The sequence below is a fragment of the Poecilia formosa genome, unplaced genomic scaffold (genome assembly GCF_000485575.1).
Source record: "Poecilia formosa unplaced genomic scaffold, Poecilia_formosa-5.1.2 Scaffold297, whole genome shotgun sequence".
Lineage (NCBI taxonomy): Eukaryota > Metazoa > Chordata > Actinopteri > Cyprinodontiformes > Poeciliidae > Poecilia > Poecilia formosa.
In genome coordinates, this window is record NW_006800236.1 from 412283 (window position 1) to 437365 (window position 25083).

At 40.8% G+C, this 25083-nt stretch overlaps 3 protein-coding genes across 7 annotated transcripts; 1 reads left to right on the plus strand and 2 right to left on the minus strand.

The window, feature by feature from the left end:
* Positions 1-127: 127 nt before the first annotated feature.
* Positions 128-4565, minus strand: gpr180 (G protein-coupled receptor 180). Its single transcript, XM_007572221.2, has 10 exons — positions 4331-4565; positions 3226-3372; positions 3056-3150; positions 2858-2963; positions 2566-2746; positions 2189-2238; positions 1927-2084; positions 1591-1788; positions 1439-1516; positions 128-1353 (listed from the first exon to the last, which is right to left on the minus strand). Exons 1-10 carry the CDS (start codon positions 4467-4469, stop codon positions 1195-1197), a joined length of 1311 nt encoding a protein of 436 aa, XP_007572283.1. The 5' UTR covers positions 4470-4565; the 3' UTR covers positions 128-1194.
* Positions 1368-11616, plus strand: tgds (TDP-glucose 4,6-dehydratase). 3 transcript variants are annotated; one of them, XM_016660764.1, is made up of 12 exons: positions 1368-1399; positions 5462-5528; positions 6183-6251; positions 6328-6418; positions 6500-6648; positions 6722-6820; positions 6889-6948; positions 7021-7064; positions 7134-7299; positions 7364-7419; positions 7552-7649; positions 7934-11616. In XM_016660764.1, the coding sequence occupies exons 1-12, from the start codon at positions 1383-1385 to the stop codon at positions 8023-8025; spliced, it is 1008 nt and encodes a 335-aa protein (XP_016516250.1). In that variant the 5' UTR covers positions 1368-1382; the 3' UTR covers positions 8026-11616. The 3 variants fall into 3 exon arrangements, with proteins under 3 accessions (XP_016516250.1, XP_016516251.1, XP_007572288.1); XM_007572226.2 differs by lacking the exon at positions 1368-1399 and adding an exon at positions 5143-5304; XM_016660765.1 differs by lacking the exons at positions 1368-1399; positions 7021-7064; positions 7134-7299 and adding an exon at positions 5141-5304.
* On the minus strand, positions 8393-24353 carry LOC103151942 (ATP-dependent RNA helicase DDX3X-like). 3 transcript variants are annotated; one of them, XM_007572224.2, is made up of 20 exons: positions 23975-24353; positions 22454-22496; positions 21851-21898; positions 21590-21649; positions 21118-21303; positions 20906-21008; positions 20705-20818; positions 20104-20203; positions 19877-20012; positions 19691-19788; positions 18369-18467; positions 18130-18290; positions 17888-18032; positions 17599-17743; positions 17050-17100; positions 15661-15842; positions 15462-15579; positions 15217-15370; positions 15013-15137; positions 8393-14940 (listed from the first exon to the last, which is right to left on the minus strand). In XM_007572224.2, the coding sequence occupies exons 1-20, from the start codon at positions 24017-24019 to the stop codon at positions 14861-14863; spliced, it is 2193 nt and encodes a 730-aa protein (XP_007572286.1). In that variant the 5' UTR covers positions 24020-24353; the 3' UTR covers positions 8393-14860. The 3 variants fall into 3 exon arrangements, with proteins under 3 accessions (XP_007572286.1, XP_007572285.1, XP_007572287.1); XM_007572223.2 differs by having other exon boundaries at positions 22445-22496; XM_007572225.2 differs by lacking the exon at positions 17050-17100 and having other exon boundaries at positions 22445-22496.
* Positions 24354-25083: the final 730 nt, after the last annotated feature.

A 25083-nucleotide genomic window follows, 5' to 3' on the forward strand; every position in this document is an offset into this window, starting at 1 on the left:
CTCCTAACAGTATGTAGGATCCCACCTGAGCAAAGTCTCTGCAGTTCCTCACCATGTGGTTTCCATGACGATATAGAAAAATGTTTACAATTAAAATTTTTTAAATTAATCAATTTCAATGAACTCATTACAGTTGCCATGTTTGCTAGTTTTATTTCCACAAGTGACATAAATTATACCAGACAAGGACATTCAAGTCTGAATAATTACATAAACAACTGAATGCTAGATTGTCTCTGTGCTGCAGTATAAAACATAATGCAACGTTTGACACATGCACTGTCTCAGTGCAAAGCAATATGGACTGATATCATTTTGCGTATTTATAACAGCTGTTAAAGGCTATACATTCAAGTATATTTTTAAATATCATGTAGAAGCTCAGCAGCCTCTGACCAAACAGAATGAGAAGTAGTGGTGTTGGACATTGCCCCTTTTTTTTAATCACTTAAAAAAATAAATAAACAGACAAATAAATATGTCAATTTCTTTCTTGGCACCTGTTCTGCATGTTTGTTTTTCAAAATATGTCTCCATCTCAACTTAAACAACAAGATATGATCCCACCAGCCTCTGTTTTGATTTGACACAAATATTAGTCAGATTTAGCCCGAAAACAGAAGTAAACGGAAAATCACAGGAATGTATTTACACAGTGAAGCTCTTGTGGAAAAAGATTTTTAGTAAACATTTCTGCCAATTCAGAGTCATGCAGTTCGCTGCAGCTACAGAGTTAATGTCGGTTCGATGATTTGCAGCTCACATGCTGTCAGCTCATACATTTGTTGACAGTTAAATAACGGCACAGCTTTTGTGACATAGAAATAATAACAATGATAACATAAAAATCCTATCTACATGCAGACTGCCCCAATCATGGCTGACTCAGCGATTTGCAGGTAAAGCCTTTAAAAATAATCTAATTGTGATTGCTTGCGATTTTGCGCTCTCTCAAGTTCTTTATCGTGGTTTTCTGCTGACGTCTACCTCGCCAGCTGATGCATGCTTGGCCATGCATTTTGCATCCCAGACGCTCCAGTTAGAAGTCAGAGGTAGTGTGTTGCAGTAAGTACTGTCGCCTGTCCACGGCTCAGTGGTAGCTCTAACGTGGGACAGACGACGGTGCAGGGGGAACGTCTCCTGCTGCGTCTGACAGAGACGCTTCAGTTCTCACCGTAACCTGGGTATCTGTGCTCATAGGCGCCCCCTGTGGTGGTTTGTTCTGGACATAGTGAGCGGCAAAGACACGGAGGAGAGGGAGGACACCTCCCAGTAGAGTGAGCGGGACAGGAAGAGCTGGTAGAGGATCACCATGGAGATGGACTGGCAGAGGATCACGCCGATGGTGATGACCTGCAGAACAGAAGGTAGTGACAGAGGTAATGAAGACCGATTTCAGGTAACGGAAAGTAAAATTCTGAAAGTTGTGGTCTTGCACCTTTTCCCTCTGGTGGTCGTTGAAGACCACAGACATGAGGACGAGGATGGGGTGACAAAGGAACCACAGGAAGCAGCCCTGCGGAGAGAAGACAACCTGGAGGTTAGACAGCTGTCAGGCTCGGAGGCTGCTGTGGAGCTCAGAGCCGTCACCTTAGCGAAGCAGAGGTAGAAGTCCCTCTTCAGGGTGCTCCTCTCTGTGGAGACGATCTGGTAGAGAATGGAGGCCAGCAGGAGGGACAGCGCCACTCTCAGAGCCAGGAGGAGGAGACCTGCTAGGCTACGTTGGGCGTGATAGCTGTGGTGTTCGCTCTCCGACTCAGAGTACTGCTCCCACAGCAGCAGGACTCCCTGGGAACCACAGATCGGGTCAATGTGTAGGCTACGGATCGGATTGCTCTTTGCCAGCCATGACTGACGATATCAACTTCTTTGTGGACAAAGAAGTTCCCTAATAAGCCCTGGCCACATAAAACCTTAAGCTGGTACCTGTGTGACCACGCCGCCAACAGCGACGGCCGTGGACGCCGGGGAGCGCTCCCACTGCAGAGGTCTGGACTGCGGCTTCCTGCCTCGACTCAGAGTCCAGCCCATACACAGGCTCAGCAGCATGTAGAGCATGGACACCTGGGACACCATGTCCCAGACTGCACGGCGACACACACAGAAGCGCAGAGAAGACGTGAATAAAGATGGCGTTGTTTAATTGATGTGTGAGTAGAGTTAATGTGAGGCGTGGAGCGTAACGTACACTCTGCCAGGCTGCCCATCAGGGGGATCCCAGTACCGTCTCTGGAGTATCTGCAGGACACCAGATCACACATTTTTAGTTCAACTTAAAGAATAAAGCTCCATTCAAAGTAATTCATATTTGAAGCATAATTCTGATCGTTTTTGTTTCTCCACAGAAAACAGGAGAATGTTCAAGAGCAAAAAACTGATATTATATTGACTTTGGTATCAATAATGAGTGGATAAACATTTGTGTGCATTACATCAATCAAACACTTATAGATAGAATATCGTAAAAGAATTGAATATTTTCTAATCGCTCATTTCTGAAAATAAAACTCATTAAATAATGAATTGATGGTGGATACTTCTATAGGACGGTTGGATGGAGGCTACCTGGCCAGGTGGATGTAGTTGCAGAGGGCGGAGCAGCCTTGCAGAGCCAGGGCCGTGGTCAGCACCTTGAGGACCGTGTGCATGGGGCCCCCTTTCTTCAGCGCCTGATACAGAGGCTGGAAGTAGATGCAGCAGGCGATGAAGTAGGCGAGCAGGAGGAGGAAGTAGAAACTGTGCAGCCCTGAGAAAACACATTTGCATACGGTTAAAATCAAAACCCCAGGAAGAGTTTGGAACAACTACAAACACAGCCGTCCTCCTAAACCGACGTCGTGTGTCGGGGTTGTCTGACCTGCTTCCTCTGCGCTGAAGTGATCCAGCGGGTTCCCAGCAGAGTCGGGGTTGAACAGCAGGAGATTGAAGCCGAGGTCAGCGTACGACGGCGTAACTGAGCTTTCCTGACGAGAAAACAAACAATGGACATATTTCCTCATCCCAACAGTTGTATTCAAACTTTATGTCTGTGGAAACACGTGACATTCCCAGTTACCTCGCACGTGTATCTGTCAGCGTACAGCACCTGCCAGGCTGTGGGCGAAGACTGACGAGGGATCGTCTGGTTGTGTTCTTCCTGGCTGAGGGAAACTGAAGCAGGTGGTGGGGAGAAAAGTCAATCAATGGCGTCTTGATCTCTTCGTAGTAATAAAGTGGAACACTTACTGGTGAACTGGGCTCTGCTGAGGCGCTGGGAGCAGCTCAGATTGTCCAGATCTGAGTCCATGTCCTGGTACATCAGCAGCCTGGCCTCCTTCTCTGTTCCCAGGGATGGATTGTCCAGCCGACACACCAGCAGCCCGCCGTCACCTGCTAAAATGAAATAAACCAAGAAAATATCAGACACTTTCTACTTTCTGAAAGTAGAAAGTATTTTAACATTGAGTAATATCTTATTACAGATTACGATATAGATAAAACAAAATTTTAATAAAGGAATGACTCCATCAGATACAATCAAATTAGTCAAGTAGTTTATTAAGTTAAAGAAATAAAAACAAAGTGAGACTAAATACTAAGTTATTATGAAATAAACAGTTAAGAATGAAAATGTGCTCCATTTGATCTTACTGACATCAAAAAAGGTTATTTAAAAAAATGAATTGATCTATAATCTTTATTACTTTCAGTCTTCAAAGATGATAAATTCTCATTAATTTTCTAAAATTTTACAACACAATTTATAAGTTTCCTTTTTAAAAACAATTATTTATATATTACCATCCCATATATTCAAATTACACCAACTCATATTTTGTCGTATATAATTTTCGAAGCCAGAGTGGCAGCAACATTCTAATCAGTTTTTAAAATCAAATTTAAAAAGGAGTTGCTAAATATATGTCCAACTATTTTTTTTCTCCATATCTTCACTTAGCAGAAAACAAGATAACATTTCAAAGGAATGTGAACAACGAAAAAAAAAAGTCAGACTATTTAACTTAAGGGGAATTAAAGATGTAAATATAACAGAATATAGAATTTCTACTAAAACAGTAAACATAAAACCAAAACTATTGAATTATATGTCCACGGTCCCAGGAGGGTTAAGAGATGTCCGAAGGTGATGATAATCACAGCAGACATTACTAGTCCAAGTTAATGATTAGTCAGTTAGTTACACCCTTATATGTAGATAATAAGGCATTAAAACTGAACGGAAGTAGTGAATTTTATCAAGAAACGATGAGAGTCCCTGCGGAGGATGAGCAGCTTGTGGCCGTGCTGGAGTGACACGTTAGCGACCAGAGCTGCACATCAGCACCGTTACCTTGGTACATGAATTTGGTGATGAACTGGCCATTTTCCTGCCTCGCCGCTTCGCTCCCGAAGAGCCCCTTCACAGTTTTCCCTGAAGCCTCCAGGCTGAGCAGCAGCGCGACGGCGAGGGTCGCTGATAAACGCGACATTTTTCCACTTTTGCGGTGAAGCGATAAAGAAATAAAACGTCAGGCTAATCAGTTCAATGAGCCACGAAGCCAGAAGTAAACCAACGGCGTCGAGCTAACCGTGGTTAGCAAGTACTAAACCGGAAATAGACTGTTGACGGTGAAAAATAAAAACAATTTGTCCAATGATGACATTAATCCTTTCCCACATTTCATAATTAAACCGAATTGGATAATTTTGCAGACCCAAATTCACTGAATTTTTAGTCAATTCCAATCACTTCAAATTTACTGAAATTATTTCTGTAAAGGTCAGACTTCATATTGTGGAAGCTAGAAAGATGGATGCGAAGCGGATGAAAAATGTATCAAATGTATTTTACAGCACCTAAATTTCATTATTCTCACACACACACAAAAAAAAACATTTTTAAATGTGACAGCTGGAGCAACTGAGACTTACTTTGAAAAGAATACCGGATCATCAAACATTTTATCTCGCTTGAAATGGCTTGCCTTTCATCCCATTTACTGCTGACAGTTCGATTGACTCAGGATTTACCCAACCAGACCGTGAGAGTCATCTTACCTCATACACTTTACCCAATCAAATTGCGGAGAGCAGTGTCAAATGCGGAAACGCACCGCCTACTTTCAACGTGTCAACACTGCCGTTAAAGAGTTTACAACTGTCGTGCATCGCACAATCCCTCTACTGTACGGAAGAAAATGAAGAACTTATGTATTGTCCGTCAAAAAATATGTTTTTATGGCTAAAATAGAAATGACAGCTGAAGGAAGAGCAGAGGATGAACTTTAACAGGACGGTTTTGGTGACAGGAGGGTCTGGATTCATGTAAGTTAATTGTAAAACTATAATAAAAGCTGAACTATATGGGGAACCTTTTGCTTTAGTTTTCTGTTATAACGCTGCACATGTGACATGCAAATATCAGATTAGGACAGTGCGATGTCCTGAATTTCAATTGGTTCTCTAATTTCTATATTTGCAGTGGCTCTCATCTGGTATGCTCGCTGGTCGCCAGTTACCCAGAATGGAGGATTATTAACTTGGATATTGTAAGTCTGCGAGAACACAGACACCGCGACTGTCCCACATTTGTCACGACCACAAAATGTGTTTCAATGGGCTTTTATGTGATAGAAAAAGACAACACGGTTTGATCAGTTTTTGCCCATTTTTATTTGTAGCACAGATGAAGTTAATATTGGATGGAGAAACACTTAAAGAAGTGAAGCAAAAGCAAAGGAGGTGGATAAACAGTTCTTGCCAACAACTGATGGTGGAATCCGTGGCTTCTTAATGTAAAATATTGTACAATTATGATTTTGTAGACTTGGCTAAATAAAACAAGTATTTAAAAGAAAGAACAATCCCAATTCTGATTGTTAAAATAATTTTTCTAGAATAAGAAAATATTCAGACCCCCTCTCTAAAAATAAGAAAACTACATGTCTTTCTTTTACATTAGACAAACTTAGAAAACTCGTTGCTTCTTTCTATTTAAACATTTCTTTCCTTGTTTCATTAAAGTATTACATATTTAGTATGTGGTTGAGTGGGTGGAAAAAAAGACAAGATTTGCATTTTTGATTTTTTAAAAATATAACTTTGTGGCACTTTTGATGTGACTATGTTTGGACACCATGTTTTATTGATAACAAATCCTTTTCCAAAAGAATTGCTGAAATACTTTAGGTCTAATTTTGCAGTTGGATTACTGCTGCAGTCCCAGGAGTCTGGAAGGGGTTGAAAACAGAGACAATTACACTTTCATTCAGGTAAAAATTTGCCTATTTGTATTTAAATTGCACATGAACTAAAATGACCTGTATTTTGTGCCTGCGTGCTGAACAGGGAGACGTGTGTAACCCACAGTTGGTGAATCAAATTTTCATCAATGAAAACATTGATGTCATCTTTCACCTGGCAGCTAAAACTCATGTTGGTGAGCAGCCTCCGTTCAGATTTCATTTCATAAGCAGTTCGGTCCAGTCCTTTATATGCGCCTTTCTTTCCCCCCCCTCAGAGTCCTCATTCGAGTACCCTTCCGTTTTCCAGCGGATCAACGTCGACGGAACCAGGGTTCTACTGGATGCCGCCCATCGGGCTCGACACCAGCCGCAGCGCTTTGTCTATGTCAGCACGGATGAAGTGTACGGAACCAGCCTGGATGAGGTCGACGAGGTTTTAATGGTTATTTTCCACCAGGTCGGATTCCATGTTAGATTACGTTTCTCTTTCCTTTCAGGCATTTGATGAGGGCAGTCCGCTGAGGCCGACCAATCCGTACGCTGCTACTAAAGCGGCTGCTGAGTATTTGGTCAGGTCCTACTGGGACAAGTATCAGGTCTGGAGTTTTTCCATTTTATTTTTTTTTATCTTATTGAGATTAATAACGTCACTTTGTTTTTCCAGTTTCCAATCATTATCACCAGGAGCAACAACATCTATGGACCCAGGCAGTTCACAGAGAAGGTATGTTTAATCTACAACTATTTCAAGGAATTAAGGCACAGTGAGTATTTTAAGTTGTTCCAAATGTTTCAGGTGATTCCCAGGTTTCTCACCTTGCTGCAGCGCAACAACAAATGGTAGGAGTGGTCAAACTTACCAAGCGTACCTCACGATACAAGCCAAATGACACGTTCTTTCTGCTGCAGCACCATTCAGGGAACCCTGCCCATGTCCCGCCACTTCCTGTTCGTCAGCGACGCCGTCCAGGCCTTCCTGCTGGTTCTGGAGAAAGGGACGGTGGGCGACGTCTACAACGTGGGAACAAGCGTCGAGATTCCCATCGTCCAGCTGGCGAGGGAACTTGTCAGGATGGTGGGTCTCGTGAAACTGATGCATCAGTCGGTTTCAGAATTGAAATGGTTTCTGCTTCCTCCAGGTAAAGAACGTGACCGAATCTGAAGTGAACGACTGGATTGAGTTTGTCTCCAGCAGGTTAGGAAATTAGAAAGTTTTTTTTCCCCTCCTACTTTCAGGAAATAGCCAGAGCAAATTTCACACACTACAGTGCATTTAATACTTTCAAAAATATTTCCTGTCAATGCATTTTCTTTCTTGATCTGATAGGCCACAGGTCGATCTTCGTTACCCAATCAGGAGTGAGAAGCTGCAGCGGCTGGGCTGGAGAGCAGAGACGTCCTGGGCTGAAGGCATCAGACAAACAGGTTCAATAATCCACTATGTGAAATGATCAGAGTTCTTACACAGCTTGCATGACTGAAGTCCATTGTTTTCTATATTCAAGGGAAGGCAGGGCAGACATATCGACAATCACAGACTTAAAAGAAAAAAAAAAAAGAGGGATGACACATTTTGGCAATGAAATATGGAAGAAACTGTGGAAGTTCTTCCATGTTAGTACATATGTAGACTTTTCCAAACTGTAGGAACTCTAAAATATGGATTCTCTTCTGCAATCGCTTACTTACCCGTCCTGCTTGTTTTTTAGTGAAGTGGTACCAAGACAACCCAGACTTCTGGTTGGACGTCAATAAGGACCGGCGAATCAGAAAAGAGCCTGAAAACGCCTCAAACACATGACCAGGCGTAGTTTGCCCGGCGGCTTGTCTGACAGGAAGATCAGTTTCCCTCTCCATGAGATTTGTAACACAGCTACGGCTGATTATTCACCTCAGGAACAAAATTATGTTTATGTTTTGAATGTGCTAGACGACAGTAAGGCTGAGCCCAACTGTTGACGCCTGTAAATTAACGCCTCAAGTTTTTGTAATAAATGATTTTTTGCTCAATTTAAGACGAGTATTTTTCCTCTTCTTGTGCTTATCAGGGTGTTTAAAGGTGATGACAGGAAGAAACCAACCCAGACACTGATCACATCTGCAAATCCAAACCTTTAATTGTGGTAAAATCGGAATAGTTGCACAGATTATTTATTTATTGATTGTTTTTTACTTTTTTTCGTGCAGTGCTCTTCGTGCACACTTGCTAAACTAATACATAAAGCAAATACTAACTACCAGGCTGGTGCTTCTGCTAGATCACGTCGAGCGGTCTGGCCAATCAGTGATGAAGACAGCACTGGACTCCCAAAGTCTCTTAAATCCACCCGCTAAAACAACAGTCATTCAGAAACACACCTCCACTTTTTTATTATTTAGATTGCAGTCTTTTTTTAAACAGAGAAAGTCACAACAAGGTTGTTTTTGTGCAATTAGTTTGCTCAAAAAAAAAGGAACAAAAAAAAAAACATTTTAAAAAAAGTCAATTTTTTTTTCCTGACTGGCCAGAAACTCTCCTGTGACAGCATCAATGCACTTGTTGCCTGAAAATATGCAAATCACAACAACGTAGCAATAGAACCACAGTCAATTCTGCGTGATGGAGACTTTAAAGACGGCCACTTGCCAAACATTCACAACAAGGGTATTAACAAGGAGAGGGAGAAGGGGAGTTACGATTCCAAAATAATAATAATAAAAAAAAAGTCACTAAAAAGTAAAACTGACTTGAAGAGAATCTGGATACTTTTTTTGTACTGCATGTTACTTTTTTCTTATTTTATTTATTTTTTTACAAAATGGTCTTTAATCATAACATTTTATTATTTTTAATCCAAACCTTGGCATATTTGGAACTTATTCAAATCCGTTTGCCAATCGGAGATCGTTTTATGCTAATATTAGCGACGGAGCCTGTCGCACAAACAGGTTTATGGATCATAAATATGACTTAAGGTAACCTGTGCGGGGTGTTTCAATTCATATGTCACGGTAACGTGTAACACGACCACCAGTGTTTCATTTAGACGCGGTACTTGAAACAATTTCGACTCTATCAACAATGGAGGATATTTTGTGTTTAGAATTTTTGTGATTACAATAAAGAGGCCCTGGCCAAGACTTTTAATATTAACAGATGGTGATGGTAATAAATTAACACTTTGGTTTTAGGGTGAGCCTGAAGGAAAAAGTAAAGGGATTTCTTCGGAGGGACCTGAACGCCTCACAGGCTCCCATTTTAAATATGGAAATAATAAACCAGAGTGATTTTGGTACTCTTCAAAAGAAAGCACAAACCAGCACTTCCTGTTACAGTGACATAATGAGTGTGAAACCCCCACTCATTGCATCTTTATTTATTTTTTTAACATTAAAAAGCTCACACTACCCCAGAAAAATAGAGATTTCTTTTTTTTTTGTTTCCACTCATACCAATGACATTCAACATTCAAGTGCCAGTGTTTTTGTTTACTGTCTTTTGGTCAAGTCACTTTGTAAAACATCAACTTTATGTATTTAGGCTTACAAAAATAAACATATCGCCCCAAAAATGCTTGATAAATTACACAAACTAGCAGCGAAAGTAGACTCAGGAACGCGGCAAAACAGTTGAATCCTACACTTGCTGTTGTCTAGAGCTCCACCTGGTCCCATGAAAAAGAACAACAACAAAAACAAAGAAAATAAAAAGTTAAAGTAAAAACGGTTTCCTATCTGGAAGGACCTTTCCTTACAACAAACACAAACCACATGAAACTGTGGGCAAACCTCACCTGGCTGCGCTACACGACGGATACCTTCAGTCGGAAAACCTCTCAGAGGCGTGAAGGACGTGTGCTACATAAGACTCAACACAAACGAGCTTTAACCAAACAGTATTTTCTGCAAAACTCTGTTGGCGATTTAAAGTCATTTTACAACAGGGAGGCCTGCAGGCCGCAGCAATGGGAGCATAGCACCATTAATTGTTCTTCATGTCTTTTAAAAAGAAAAGCACTCCTGCGAATAACTTAGAGAGCACAGAGTCATCAGCGTAAATGATGAGCGCGTCAGGAACAAACAGCCTTCTGCTCCTTTAGGGCTGGGTATTCACCACTAATATAAGGCATCGATGGGTTTTAGAAACGACAATAAAAAATTAAAGTGCTGGATTTGGAAATGAGAAGGGTTTTAGTCAAAAAAAAGAAAAAGGACAGAGTAGAGTGTGCTTGAAATGATCTGGATAAATTAGCTATATTCATATCTTACGCGCGCACTCGGTAACAGGGTGTGGGGGGAGGAAATAAATGCCTACAATGGATTCTGCATAGGTACAGGTCAAGAGTAAACTCACAATACTTGTACATGTTGCAATAACTGCAGTTAGCATGTTAGCATGCTAGCAGTTTCAAATTAGCAAGCAATACAACACGGGATTTGCAGGTGATTAAATCTTTTAAAGTGCTAGACGTGTCGGTAGTAGTGCCGTAAACGATAGCGACCCACTAAGAGTTGGCCTTGTACGACTCCGATTGGGACTATAAAGAAGAATGACCAAAAGTTCCTGAAGAAACGTGTCTAGAAAGCCAAGAATCTGTTCAAGATGGAACCATTAATGGCATAAAATAATTTTGCACGCTTGAGCAGCACCAGAATTAATTTGTGCCTGATTTGCGTCTGAAAGAGCTTGTGCCAAATGGCTGCTTCATCGTAGCGCGAGTGCAAAACCTACCAGTACTGAAATTCATTGAACTTTGTCAAGTGGCGACACAAAGAAACTCATTTATTTATTATTTTTGTACAAAAAGGCATTAAATGAGGCCCACCAGCTTTGAAGATGGCGAGCTCTCTAAATGCCCCTCTGGTTGTTGCGATCGTACCTTGAGGTAGTCAATCTGTGACATTCACATGCAGAGAAATAACATTTACACACCTACAGTTTCATACTGAGAGAGCAATAGTTTGGACGTCGTATCCAACTGAAAACATACCCAGCCCTAACCAATGTGTGAGTCAGTAATTCAGTCATTACAAGGCACTATGCACATTTTGGAAAGTGGACAGTCCGTTAGCACGCAGCGTGCTAACAGTTTTATTTAAATGTAGCAAAATAATAATAAAAAAAAAAGTGAAAAAAAAAAAATCAAGAAATCCGAGTACATAATCTGAGCAAGCAACAGAACCTTGTTTCACTTTGGTAGAAATTTGAGTGCCAAGCAGAATTAAGGTTTGAGATTCGGGGCACAGTGGTAGTGAAGCATTGCTCTAGCTTGATTTATTTGGTAAATGCAACTAACAGTGAATTTTTGCTCATGAGACGCACATGCATTGCATATCCGACTTCTATTGGACAGGAGTGGCCTATAAACATAAACGCTAAACATTTAACTCCCACTGTTTACAATTTAAATAAAATTAAAAAAAACATATCAAAACATGCAGCTGCCAACAAAGTGCTTTTTCCTTCATTGCCCCCTAGTGGTCAGTAGAAGGCACAGCAGCTTCTAGAACCTGCACTGTACTCAATCAGGGGACGTGATCCAAGCATTAAAACGGTAACACAGAAGTTTAAAGAACGTCTGCTTGGATGCAGCAGCCGCTTTGGATTCAAGTAAACACCAACGGTATCCCTACTCCGACAGTAAATAAATCAACAGTAACACCGCTCACAGCAAGGTCAAAGTTCGAGGTTGGTAGGATATTTCCAACAGCTCAATAGTGGTTCAGTTCTGGGAATTTCATTGTTGTGGAAGACAAGGGTCGAAGTCGGGCAGCTGCATGACAAAACTTCTGCATGTCGAGGTGGCGGCTAAATGACTGGACATACAACGGGAAGAGTTCTGTTCACGCGGGTTATCTTAAACTTGATTGTCATTAGCAACTTATTGTACCTTTACGGATTCTATCTCGGTGCTGGTTATTTGCTGAAGAAATTTAAAATGGAGACTATCAACCATTGCTGCAAGAAAAACAAAACCCTGATAGGCTAAAAACATCGGAGCATACCAAGTGATCGGCGCTCTTAATTTAATCAGACTTCATTAAGGTCCATTTATCTTTGACAAATGAAGCCGAGAATGCAACTTAAATTTGTTTTTTTGTTTGTTTGTTTTTTTTATTTAATAAGTGGCTATAAAGAGCAACTAATAAGACACGGCGGAGTGCGACGTTGCATCCTGTAACGGCTGTCCTCTATTCTCAGTGGAAAACTCTTCGTTTATCGTGATAAAGCCAACTAGTTTCCATTACATCCCGGCAGAACAGATGTGAGGGAACTGGAGCTAAAGAATTACACGTTTAAAAGAAACTGAAGAAAAATAAGACAAAAATAAAAACAAAACATGTCTGGTGTTTATTACTAAAGCCTGCTTTAGATTTAGAGCAGTCTGCTCTGCATTTTTAACTCCTTGACCAAAAAAACAACAACACTTGCATATGTTTTATTGTCTTGGTCCGGCTTTGTCAGAGGCAGTGGGCAATTTAAGAAGTTATGAGCGCAAATTAACGAGTTATACTGCTGGAAACGTTACTCATCTCCGTCTACTGCAGCTCTGAACAAAGCTTCCCAGACGCAGTCTGGTCCATGTTGAGTGATCCGAGTTTTACACGCCTCTAATCCGTCACATTTTCTGTGGAAATCCCTCTGGTTTCGCTTTAAGTTTTCAACTATTTACATGTTTTTGTTTTTTTTTAAATCAAGTAAACGAAGTGCAGATAATGTCGGTGCAGAGTCGGCTTTCTCCTTGAGATTTCCTTCTGCGACAGAGCCAAGCAGGACTTCCCCGGGAATGCCGCTTTTCCACCAGCACATTTTAGCAGCTCTGGTTCAGACTGCTTTAACTTTGCCAGTTAAAGCAGGGTTAAGGTTTAGTGGATAATTAAATAGAAAAAAAAAGCCTCAAAAACAAGGTGAGAATGTTTTTAACCAGGTGGTACCTCTATAAGACGGTGGAAAGATGTAAACCAAGTAGCTCAGTTTGGACAAAAAGTCAGTAAGGTATGTACTCCCTTTGTGGCTATAATGTGCTCTGGAAATGCAGCATTTCATTATCTGGAAGCCCCAGTTGTCACTACAGTAAAAAAAAAAGAAAATAAATTCCAACGCTTTACCTCAACAGATTTGAAGGACCAAACAAAGTAATTAAAAAAAAATAATAAAAAACTGGAAAGATTTATTGAAGAGAAGGCTTTTTGTTTAACTCTCCAGGATAGAGTGAGCATGTTTTTTTTTTTCCTTTAACTTACTTTTGAGAGTTGCAGGAAGATTTTAAGAACTAAGACTGAGGTTTGAGGTGGAAGCAGATTCGGTTTCCCAAAAGCTTTGCGGCACCAAGAGTCGGATAAAGAAAAACGATTTTGGTTGTTCGAGTCTCGTTTGTTTGACTTAGAGACTCCTGGATCAGTTTTTACTAACAGTTAATGACGCCAGAGGAGTTGAGGGTGACAATTGGTGACAAAGGCTGTGGGAAACCAAGCTGCTAGCTCAAGTTTGAGCTCTGGATTTGACGCGAAAAAAACAAGTATTTTTCCCCCTCAACAAAAACCTACAACCAAGCTGAGAAAAAGTTCAACTGTCTCTACAGAGGTTATAAGCTTCAGGGAAAAACAGCTCATTTGGTGATTTTTTTTTTTTTACACCTCTAAGAGGACATGAGGAGTTTCAGATTTCCTCGTTACGTCCGTTTTTTTTTTTTTTTGCCAAGGTTTGATTTAGTTCAAGCCTAGTTTGTCTCTGTCCAAACGGGAATGAAGAAGTGCGCGTTTAAACCCACACATGACATTAAATACAGTAACCTTTAAAAACTATACTTGCAGCCAGTTAGGTATTATAGTGAGAAAAGCAACATACATAGAGTTTAAATTCTTAAAGGCACAGTACAGAAACAAAAAGATTCTCTACATTGTTGGTTGGAGTTGAAGAAATCAAGTTTTAACAAGCGCCATCTAGTGGGCAAAACTGACGTTTCACTGGTTGAGGGGGGGTTAGGTGGGTTCAGTTTGTCGTTTTCTTCAGCAGACGTCAGTAACTCAAAAATCGATGCTTTAAAAAGTGAAAAACTCCAGGTTAGAAATGAAGGAGAACACAAAGTTCCTATGTCGGATATTTTGCCTTGCCGTCTCGCCCAGCTCCGCATTTTACAAAATTTTTGGCCGGTGATTTACAACATGGCCATGCGCTTAAATACAAAGTTACACAGGGAGCCTGCCTGACTGGTAAACATGAAGCTAAAACTCAAATCTAAAGGTCACAAAAATAAAATAAAAAAAAAGGATGTAGCCCTGCCTATAAATGTCCATAAATCGTCCTACATGAGGGGCTTTGAGAACAACTCGAACTTTGTTAGGAAGCAACAAAACAAAATTCAAGAATCCTTTATAAAAGTGGCCAACTTTACCAGGAGAGATCAAGAACATAAAGGGAACAAAATGAAGATGGAAAGCACGAGAGAATCTAAAGCTAATAAAAGACATGACTGACTGGGACTAGAAGGAGGGGATATATAAATGAGTATAAATAGTTTAATAACATGCATGTAGGTTCCAGGGAATAGTAGAGGTGACGAGACGGATGGAATGTGGATGACATGGTTGGGGAGAAACAATGGAAAAGGAGTTAAAGGAGGAAAGAAAGATGAGTAGAGAGGGAATGGAGACACCTAGTTGCCCCACCAGTCCACTTGAGAGTGGGAGTAATTCCCTCCGTAGCCGTCGCTTGTGTAGAAGTTGCCGAAACCACCTGCGGATGTGAACAAACCTTATTCACCTGTGTGTCGTTTAATCTCGGTATAAACGCCGCAACATTCTCTACCTCCTCCGAAGCCACGGTTTCCTCCGTGTCCCTGCTGGTTGCGTCCTCCCCGCCCCCCGAACCCTCCGGCGTTGCCCCCGGCAGCTGTCTGGCGGTAATCCCGAGCTCCGAAACCACCAGAGAACCTGTCGACGACGTGGAATTCAGCACAATTTTCTGACGATGTTATTACAAAACGATGCCAGGACAGTAGCTGATCCGAACCTCTTAGAGCGCCCCCTGTTGCTACTCTTGTGCTGGTGTTCATAAGCCAGGCTCTCCAGCCATGAAGGAACCTCCTGTTTAGCCTCTACCAGGATATCCAGCAGGTCCTTTGTGATGTTCCCGTTTTTGTCGTTGAAGAATGACGTGGCCAGCCCTGCGGAGAACATACAGCGTGCAGATTCGTCAGAATCTGTCGTTTGTCAGCTGGAACTGCAGCGAATCGGTTTTCAGAGCCGCTCACTGACCCAGGTTTCCGACTCGCCCCGTACGTCCGATGCGGTGGACGTACTCCTCTATGTCGCTTGGAAGGTCGAAGTTGATAACATGTTTCACGTTGGAGATGTCCAGACCTCGAGCTGCAACCTGGCCAACACGAGAATATTTAGATTATAACCCTGCAGTGCGCTCTCACTCCTTGAAAGCAGGTTTTGTTGTTCTACTGACCGCCGTGGCGACAAGGATGGGGCACTTTCCCGATCTGAACTGGTTCAGTGCCTCCTCGCGGTCTCTCTGGGAGCGGTCGCCATGGATACTGGTGCAGGCGTAGCCCTCCCGGTACAGGAAGTCCTCCAAGGCGTCGGCTCCTTTCTTGGTCTCCACGAAGACGAGGGTCAGGGAGTCTTTACCTGGTCAGGAAAGACAAAAACAAATGAGTTAAAAACTAGAATTGAACTTAAGGTGCCGGGAGAGATTAATGTAAATTAAACAGAACTTCAAGTCTGATGCAACATAAAGCAGACCTTGAGCTTCAGAACTGTGGGCCAGCATTCATAAAGGAAACAACAACATCTGGCGGTGATGTGGAAAAATGTTGCTGTGAAAGACTTGAGCTCAAAGTCACAAGTGAACTTTGGATCAGTTAAATGCATCACACCGCTAATGACAGAGGTCCAACACGTTTCATGTCGAGGTTCTGTCCTCTTCGAGAGTCTCCAGGATATTTTTAGCCCATTTTATATCGCATGGGTATGAAAGTCTACTGAAGTCATTTCAGATTGACTACAGTGGTCAGGTTTTAGATATGAAACCTGCTAAAAACCACCAGATACATGATGGACCAAAGAATGGATGAAAACCAAATGGTGGACAAACGACTGGGCTAAAGACCAGAGACAGGTTTATGATTGAAGAGATACACAAATGCATGAAGGACCAAGGGACAACAAACACAGAATGGACAAAAGAATTGTTAATGACAGCTGGTTTCATCTTTTAGACAAGAGAATGCAAATTAACATTTGGAAACACAAAGATTTCACATTATGCCTTTGTTCCCCATATTTTTTTTTTTCTCCAAACGTCGAAAAACTGAATTCTATGTTTTTCGGAGCCCTGGCAGATGAGGGTCTCCCAGTCTGTGGTGTGATACATACAGGCTTGCTGAGTAATACTGAGTAATGCTTTTTTATAAATAAAAACAAGAAAAAGATGTGCAGATCAAAAATAATGTAGGAGTTTTCATGCAGGAACCATTAAAGCCATTGATGGCAAGAGACTTGGTCCAAAGTGCTGAAGGTTTTCTCCACTAAAAATCACTCGTTTGCCTAAAATGACCCCCACCCAGCAGCAAGGAACCATCATCATGACCAGATTCTCTCCATCAAGGCTACAGGTCTGACATGAAGGAACCACAGAAACACACAGTGCATAAAGATGCTACAACATCTTTAAAAAAGGAAAACTGGCTTGTGTATTTCAGCACAAGATGGTATACAGAGCCGAAATTAAATGAAGAAACGTTTCTCCATCCACAAAAACATATAATGGGGGTCAAGCAAACTTATACAAAACATGAAATGACAGATTTAGAAACGTCTTAAGTGTAGATCTTACCAGGTTTCTCTACGTTGTCTCCAGTATTGTCCTGTACCTCGTTGGGGATGACTTGGGATAAAACCACATCAAAGTTTTATAACTATTCCTAATCCGAGTCAGCGTTAATGCCTCAACTGCACTAAATTAATCAAAGAAAACACATTTTCTCCTCAACCGCAACAAAACCAACATCTTTGTCTGAATTTTATCTTAGCCACTTATGACTGAGTGAATGTTTCTATTATTAGAGATGTTACGAAGGGATAACGCGTGTAAAACAGAGTTGACAGTAAAAGTCGTGCTGGTTTGCTAAGACAAGACGTGTAACAATGCAATGGAGTGAGATGGGATAAATACGGCACGACTGCAAAAAGACATACAGCACAGTTTGTTTATGTGTGCTAGAAGAGGCAGAACGCTACGTTTAGACAGGTATGCAATCGTTTAGACAGGTATGCAATCAGTTCAAAATGGTTTCTGAATATTTAGAGAAGAAATTAGAAAATCCTGCTGTGTTTACTCCTACATCCTCATGCAAAACTTCCCTTCCTAATGAAGATCTCTAACCTGTAGCACTGAGCAGATCCAAGAGGAAAGATCTCTTATCGCTCTCTTCAACCCACACCACCTTCTGTGTGATGTTCTCCGAGGTGGAACCCACTCTGCCCACTGCCAGGAAGATGTAATCCTCCAGAAAATCCCTCGCCAGGATCTGCAGGGGAAGCAAAAGCGTTATTTCATCAGGCTACATTTTTTTTTTAAAAGGAACTTAATGTCTTGCTAGTTTCCTGTCCTGAAACAAACTCCGCTCTGACAGCCGTCCAGGAGCTGGCAACTGGAGTCGCAACAAACACACCTGGATCTCTTTCGGAAACGTAGCGCTGAACATCAAGGTCTGTCTGATGCCTTTGTGCGGCATGGTGTCCTGCTCCACTATGCGTCTTATCTGTGGTTCAAAGCCCATGTCCAGCATGCGGTCCGCCTCATCTAGCACCAAGTAGCTAAAGCAAAAAAGAAAAAAAACAAGTTTGAGGAAGGGAAGCATCCAGAACATCTTTCATCTTCCATTTCCATTTATTCCGTCGGGTCACATCTTACTTGCAGTAGTCCAGTCCGATCTTGCCTCTCTCCATCATGTCCACCAGTCTGCCAGGTGTTGCGACCAGCAGGTGGCAGCCTCTCTCCAGGTCTCTAATCTGCTGGCCAATGTCTGCCCCGCCGTACACCACACAGGGACGCACTCTGGAGCGGTACGAAAACTGCAACGCAAAACACAAGTCTCTCTTCATTTTCTAACTCTTGCCTCACTGCAATTTGTGAGCACAATGTTTACGTGCCTTCCTGGCTTCGTCGTAGATCTGCAGTGCCAGTTCTCTGGTTGGGGCCAGCACCAGGGCGATGGGGTACTGCTTACGCCGGCCATACTTCCCATTTTCCTGGAACAATCATCACAGAACAGGAATGTCACATTCACATAGGGCTTCAATTTGTCCCACATAATGTCTTTTTTTATGCATTTAGTCTTTGCAAATATGATTTAATCAGCAAGAGTCAGAAATATATGCACCGCCCTAATTTTGGGGGATAAAAGTCATTATGTGAGACACAAATCAGTGGTTCTTGATAGGTTTTAATTTTCCCATATTTTTTTTATTATTTCTCAACCTTATGTATGCAAATATGACAAATAATGTTTTGGAAATGTAAAGATGCTAAGGTGCAGGCTCCCAGTTGCAACATTAAAAAAATATATATATTTTTAATCGACCTGACCCAGAACTCTGTCATCACCATCTGACAAAAATAAATATAAAATGATTTTTAAAATACCCTATTAGTGATATTTTTACTCATTTTACAGACAAATGCTTCTCAAGAAACAAAATAATTATTATTTAAAACAAAAAACAACCAAAAGTCCATCTGACGGAGTTGACACAGAACTGAAGGTGGTGACAAACTAGTGAATAAAATGAATTATTGTCATAATATATAATTTTGGTATTTCTTTAATTGGTTTAAACTATTATAATGTATTGAGTTCTGCTCCTGGACAAGGGATTTTACAGGCATCATCCACCGACTACAATGTTTAAAATAAAAAAAATATTCAGCAAACACAAGAAAAATATACATTGTTGTGCTCACATGACCCAGGTTAGTTTAGTCAGATATTCGAAAAATATATATTTTGTGTATATTTTATTCAAATTTTGTGCTTTATCCATAGGACCTGTTTTGTCCCTATTCTCAAGAATCACTGAAATGCAAAGGGTCCATCCTGGAACTTTTGTATGCAAAAACCTAAAACGCGATTAGTTGCGTTCAAATTTTTTAACACTGCTTTCTTCCTTATTAAGCTTATATTTTACGGTCTATTGATGGTAGCCATGCTGCTTTGCAGTTTTTAAACACTCAGTGACAGATGGAACTATCAAGGTTTGATCTTAAATAGAGCAGGAGTTTTTACTTTCCAAAGAAGTGGAGCATTATTCAGTAGTGTGGTCAGAGAGAGAAGGAGGGGGACTTTCTCCAGCGGTTACAAAAAGTCTGACAAGGTTTCTGTGGTCCAACTATACAGGAAGGCTCGTCACTATGGCTTTACATTCAAAGCTCAGTGAGTTTTTCATTTTAATGTGTGGAAACTCGCTTTTCTGACCTGTCCTGAGGCTTTGGCTGCGTTCAGAGCTTCTCCTGGTCCGTCTGTGTAGATCTGGCTGAGAATTGGAAGCAGGAACGCAGCTGTCTTTCCAGATCCTGACGACAAAAGGTCAAATTTATCCAATATCACTGATTGGTATCTCAATCTAGTGCAGATCTTTGTCCTCTTTTGTGTTGTTGTTACCCGTCTGTGCGCAGGCCATCAGGTCTCTCTTGGATTTCACGATAGGAATGGCGTATTTCTGCACAGGCGTTGGTCTGGTGTAGCGGCTCAGAGCAATGTTACCCATGATAATCTCACCCATGTCGACATCTTGGAACTGTTAGAACAGGAAGTGAGAGAATTACACGTGTCCAGATGTGGAAGGCTCCTGGTTGACGTCTGATTCGATGTGAGCGGCGGTGGCGTACACTCTCGATGTGGTGAGGGGAGTTTTGTCCTGTAGCCTCAACGGGAATGTCGTCGTATTTCTCAAAGTTGATCCCGGTGTTGCTGCCGGAGAACAGCTCACTGCAGAGACGGGGACCAGACTGGTCTCAGAAAAACATTCACATACCTTTAAACCTTTCTACAGCTGAGCTTGGACAACTCAGCTTAGCTCAGCAACTGGACATTTCCACAAGACGACAATAAGTAGTCGTTAAAAAAAAAAAAAAAAAAAGATGGAGCATCATGTTTTTTAAATGACTTATGACATCAACAAACTTATTCACATGTGATTTCAATTGTGTTTATCGAATGGAAAATTGCAAAATTGTGTTTTTTCCAACATTATGGGAATAATGACAAAGTCTTGCATTTGTACTATAAATACAGTTGGTGTCTTTGGTGAAATAGTTACAGTCAAAGCAGTATTCACGAGTACTAGGAGGTACTTTAATATTGAGCTATAAAATGAAGGTTCTCGATTCTCCCCACTTAAAAAAAAAAAAAAAAAAAAAAAAAAACTTGGTGTTGCCACCAGGAACACCTTCCCTCCCACAGGAAGTGTAGTTGTTAGTGCAGACTCACTGTTCCAGGCGTTCGTTACGCGGCAGAGGCTTGGACCAGTCGCCATCGTCCCTGGACTCCTCCACCCAGCGGCTGTTTCCTCCTCCGCCACCACCGAATCCACCGTGATCGAACCTGAGCACCGGGAACAAATTGGAGCGTTGACCCTTTTGGGTTTTCTGATCCGCTCACGGTGTGTTCGAAAGTGGCTGCGTTGCCTACCTTCCTCTGTTGGCGTTGCCTCTGTCGTTGAAGAACGCAGACTTCCCTCGGTTGTTGCCAAAGCTGCTATAGGCCTCTTTGGCTGTGTTCCAGCCACCGGCATCTAACAAGAGACATGACGCAAAAACAATCAGAAGAATTTCCCATGGAAACGTTTTAACTCTACGTATTAAGAAAGCTGATTTCTGCGTCAGGCCTGGTGTCGAACCAACCGAAGTTTATGGGCTGCGCGGGGTTAATGGGGTTGAACGCCCCGCCCCTGTTGCCACGGTAACTGCCTCCCGCAACACCGCCTCGCCCACGCTCCATGCGTGGCGGGCCACGGTTGAACGAGTTGCCGGTCATGCGGTTGTCATGGTAGCCGTTGACAAAGTTGTTGCGCCCTGCGTCCCAACCGTCTGAGGGGAGAGAAAGAGAGAGAGGGGAATTGAGGAACATTGCAACAAATACTGCATCAGTAGGATTATAAACAGAGGGAATACTCATCAAAAAAAATGGTCAAGTTGAAATTATTTTTAGTATTTCAACAAGTTAGATACAGATTAAGTAAATTGACAGAAGAAAATGTGAGATTTTCTTCAAGTTCTGCATCATCGGGTGAAATCTAAAGATAATTTCACTTGGCCTGCAGCTTATGTTTGCTACGACACATTTGTGATGAGGTCAACAGTCAGAGTTACTCACAGTTTGCTGCAGGCGCTATGGTGTACCCCCCCGGTCGTCCAGCAGCAAAAGCATTTCCCACTGCACACGACAAGTTGGGTTTTTATATTGCGCTTATGGTCAGTAAAAAAACATTTCAACAACCACAAAGATTTCCTGCCGTTTTACACAAAAACCTACAAAATCAATGCTTACTAAAAAGGTTAATTCATACTAATGTGACAACCGGCGCTGACAAAACGCGAGGGTAACACACTCCTGCGTAACTCCTGCTTTTCTCACCGTTCTTGGATGCGTCTTTGTTCCGTAAATGTGGAGGAATGTATCGCCCTGGACAAACACAATCACAAAGCATTGTTTACGAGCACATGCTGTTACTTTCGGTAGATAAAGAAAGTTTTTACACCCCTGCTAGCTTGCCAGGTTTTGTAATATAAAAAGAGAAGACCATTGCGAATTGATTCTGAACTTCCATCCATGTAAGCTGTACAACGCAAGTCTTTTAGAGCGGAACAATTAGACTACGATAGGACGTGTAGATCTTTACAAACAGGAAACGGGTCTGTTCAGAATTAAGCACCTGATTTAAACTCATTAAATAGGAGTAACACCAAATAATGTTTGGTTATTCAAGTTGGCTTTTAAACTTAACTACTGCCATTACAAAAAACAGTCCTTATAAAATCAAAAATGTTACTATAAATGTGCTTAATCTGTTTATTATTTACCGTGAGTAAATCCTGAACTGCAAAGTATACATTTATTTTCCAAATACAGCACCTACTAAAATTAAGCTGAGACACAAGTCAACTTTTGGGACGGAGTTTGTTGAAATAAAAAGCAGAGAATGGCAACAAAAACATGTCTACGTCTTACTGTTAGTACCTCCGCCTTGTCCATCTGGAGCACTCAAGTCTAGGACAGCGAGCTGGAGAACCAGAACAGAAACACATGAGCGCGTTACACAACCAAAAACGCTACAAACTGAAATGTTGAGGACCAAACGTTAAAAAAAAAACAACAACAACAAAAACAACTAAGAACTATTAAATGTAGACATGCTCGCAGATTGTCAAACTTTTATTTCATTATTCAGATTTGGTGACAATGCATTCGCTCGTACAAGATCAGAAAATCATCTGAAACAGTGCAATAAAAGCTTCAAAAATATAATACATTTAATTGTGATTAAGTCTAACTATATACAAAATTAGACCAATTTTGTAACTATTGGGCTTCAAAATTCATCAGAAATGTGGATATGAAAGTTTGTACAAAGTGAAAGTAGTAAAGTACAAAATAATGGGAAAAATTTATTTAGACACAGTTTCTACACTGCATATTTGTGTTCACCATTATAATATTCACTTAGATTTTGAGCAAAAAACATGCTTTGCACTTATGCACATTAAAGTTATACTTTTTCTTACTAATTTTAGTGTTTAAGTTCGTTAATTCCATCACATTCAAAATATGGAAAATATACAAGTATAGCTTTTACCTTAAATTAAACTTATTGTAAGCAATATTTTGCAAACTCTCTCCAAATAAACTTATTACACACAGTTCGTTCAATTAAAAAAGCATATTTTAAAATAGACTGAAAAAACTGCATCAATCTCATTGCTGCTGCAGGATAATAGAGGTTTATCTATTCATTTGCTTTTGCAGAGATGAGGATGACACTCTGAACAAATTGTTCCCAGTGCAGCTTTTTATTTATTTTGCATCCTTACAAGTGTTGAAAATGTGCATATTTGTTAATAAAAACATTTCGAGGGCTTTTTATAATCAAAATATCATTTAAGTACATGCAGTACTTTTCTGTTGCTATCCAAACTGCCTGACCAGACAGCTACGTTTTTGATGACGCAGAAGAAATTTACTGAACGGGTAAATACCATCAACAACACCATACTGGTTATAGTTTTAGTAACCAGAGTTTCGGGTGTAAAAGCCCGCATTGTTTATTTGCAAGGCTCACTTTAGCTGTATTTTCTCGTACCTCCGTTTTATCACTGTATTAAGCTGCAAGACAAAACGCAGTGAACATAATAGTTCAAAAGGTGCGTTGAATATGTTCAACACGGAGAAGCTGATTCGGTTAGAGTGATGCTTGGCTTCGCAAAAACAAACACTTTTCTTCAATGAGAAAACCTGAAATACTACATTCATTTTAATTATTGGTTTTATACAATATAAAGATAGAGCACAGATAAATTCAGAGTTGTGGTTAAGTGTCTGAGCGGAGTCTCTTCCGAGTGAAAGATTCAAACGCACCCCAAGCTAGTTAGCACGATAGCATCTCGCTAACGGTACCAGGCTAGCCGGCAAGCTAATGTTTATCCTCGCTGCTGTCCCACTTTCCAAGAACCACTTCTGACACACCAAACTGACACAGCTTACCTGCTGCTCTAGACCGTGGGCATTTTCGACGGCCACATGACTCATAACTATTGAATATGGAGGAAAAATGTTGGCGTTGAAAAAAGGACCTCTTTGTTTGCCGGGTTTTGATGTTTTGTTTTGGCTTCTTTGCCTCTAGCCTGTTTCTGTGGTTACGGCTAGTTGACACTTATTTCATTTGCTTACTGTTTCTATTTAACTCTGCAAAAATGCTGCTGTTGAATTTGAAGTGATGGTAAATTCCTCTATTTAGGCGTCAAGGGTTGATACTTGATGCAAACCCAGCTGCGTCGGTTTGTTCTTCAGCTGAGGCAGAGAAGAAGCAGTCCGGGGTCGGTCAAGCGAGCAGCCTTAAAACATACATACACATCCGGTACTTTCAAAATAAAATAAGATAAATGTAAAAAAATATATCTATTGTGAAAAAGCAAATGATGTAAATTAGTCAGTTAATTATACAATTAACATAATAATGGCATTAGCTATAATTAACTTAAATATATTTGCTTTGTTTAAAAGTATCTGGCTTCTATGCTTCTTGTTTATCTCTAAATGCAGCCGACTTGACAACACATCCAAAATGTTATTTTTTTTAGAAATCGCGAGATTTGAAAGAGTTGTTCTCGCGATATTAACCACTTAAAAGGAGATCTTGATTAGGCAATTTGTAAAAATTGAATCCAATCAAATCGGTGTGAATATATATATTTATATATATATATGGAACGATGAATTCATAATTAAATTTTTGTGTTTTCATTAACTTCTCCAGTAGTTAACAGATTGACAGATATATTAATATTTTCCATTTAAAATACACATTAGAAGTTGTTGAATATAGGATGTGGTTTGATACACTAAATCTTGATTAACCGACTTTGTTTTGGTTTTGAATTTGTGACGTAGCTTTTTTTTTTTTTGGCAGCACCTTATCGGCATTCTTCTCCAAGACCTAATTTTAAGCATAAAAGAGAAACATTTTGTGCCTCGATTTGATACTGAGACACTTTTCTGTATTTAATATGGAGCCTCTTATGCTCCAAGTCTTCTAAATGTTTTCCAACTTAAGACATAGTCATAGTGTCTTGAAAATTGAGTCAGATTGTTAC

Bases quoted from the DNA above. Each gene is read 5' to 3' on its own strand.
- LOC103151942 (XM_007572223.2), bottom strand. From the start codon at position 24,019: ATGAGTCATGTGGCCGTCGAAAATGCCCACGGTCTAGAGCAGCAG. The intron at 20,819-20,905 runs GTAGGCAACGCA...CCCGGTGCTCAG, and splicing joins GGCAACGCCAACAGAGGAAG to GTTCGATCACGGTGGATTCG. The intron at 15,371-15,461 runs GTCAGTGAGCGG...TGTTCTCCGCAG, and splicing joins GGGGCGAGTCGGAAACCTGG to GGCTGGCCACGTCATTCTTC.
- tgds (XM_007572226.2), top strand. From the start codon at position 5,258: ATGAACTTTAACAGGACGGTTTTGGTGACAGGAGGGTCTGGATTCAT. The intron at 6,949-7,020 runs GTATGTTTAATC...CAAATGTTTCAG, and splicing joins CCAGGCAGTTCACAGAGAAG to GTGATTCCCAGGTTTCTCAC. The intron at 7,300-7,363 runs GTGGGTCTCGTG...TGCTTCCTCCAG, and splicing joins CGAGGGAACTTGTCAGGATG to GTAAAGAACGTGACCGAATC.
- gpr180 (XM_007572221.2), bottom strand. From the start codon at position 4,469: ATGTCGCGTTTATCAGCGACCCTCGCCGTCGCGCTGCTGCTCAGCCTG. The intron at 3,373-4,330 runs GTAACGGTGCTG...ATTTCATTTTAG, and splicing joins CACCAAATTCATGTACCAAG to CAGGTGACGGCGGGCTGCTG. The intron at 1,354-1,438 runs GTGCAAGACCAC...TCTGTTCTGCAG, and splicing joins ACGACCACCAGAGGGAAAAG to GTCATCACCATCGGCGTGAT.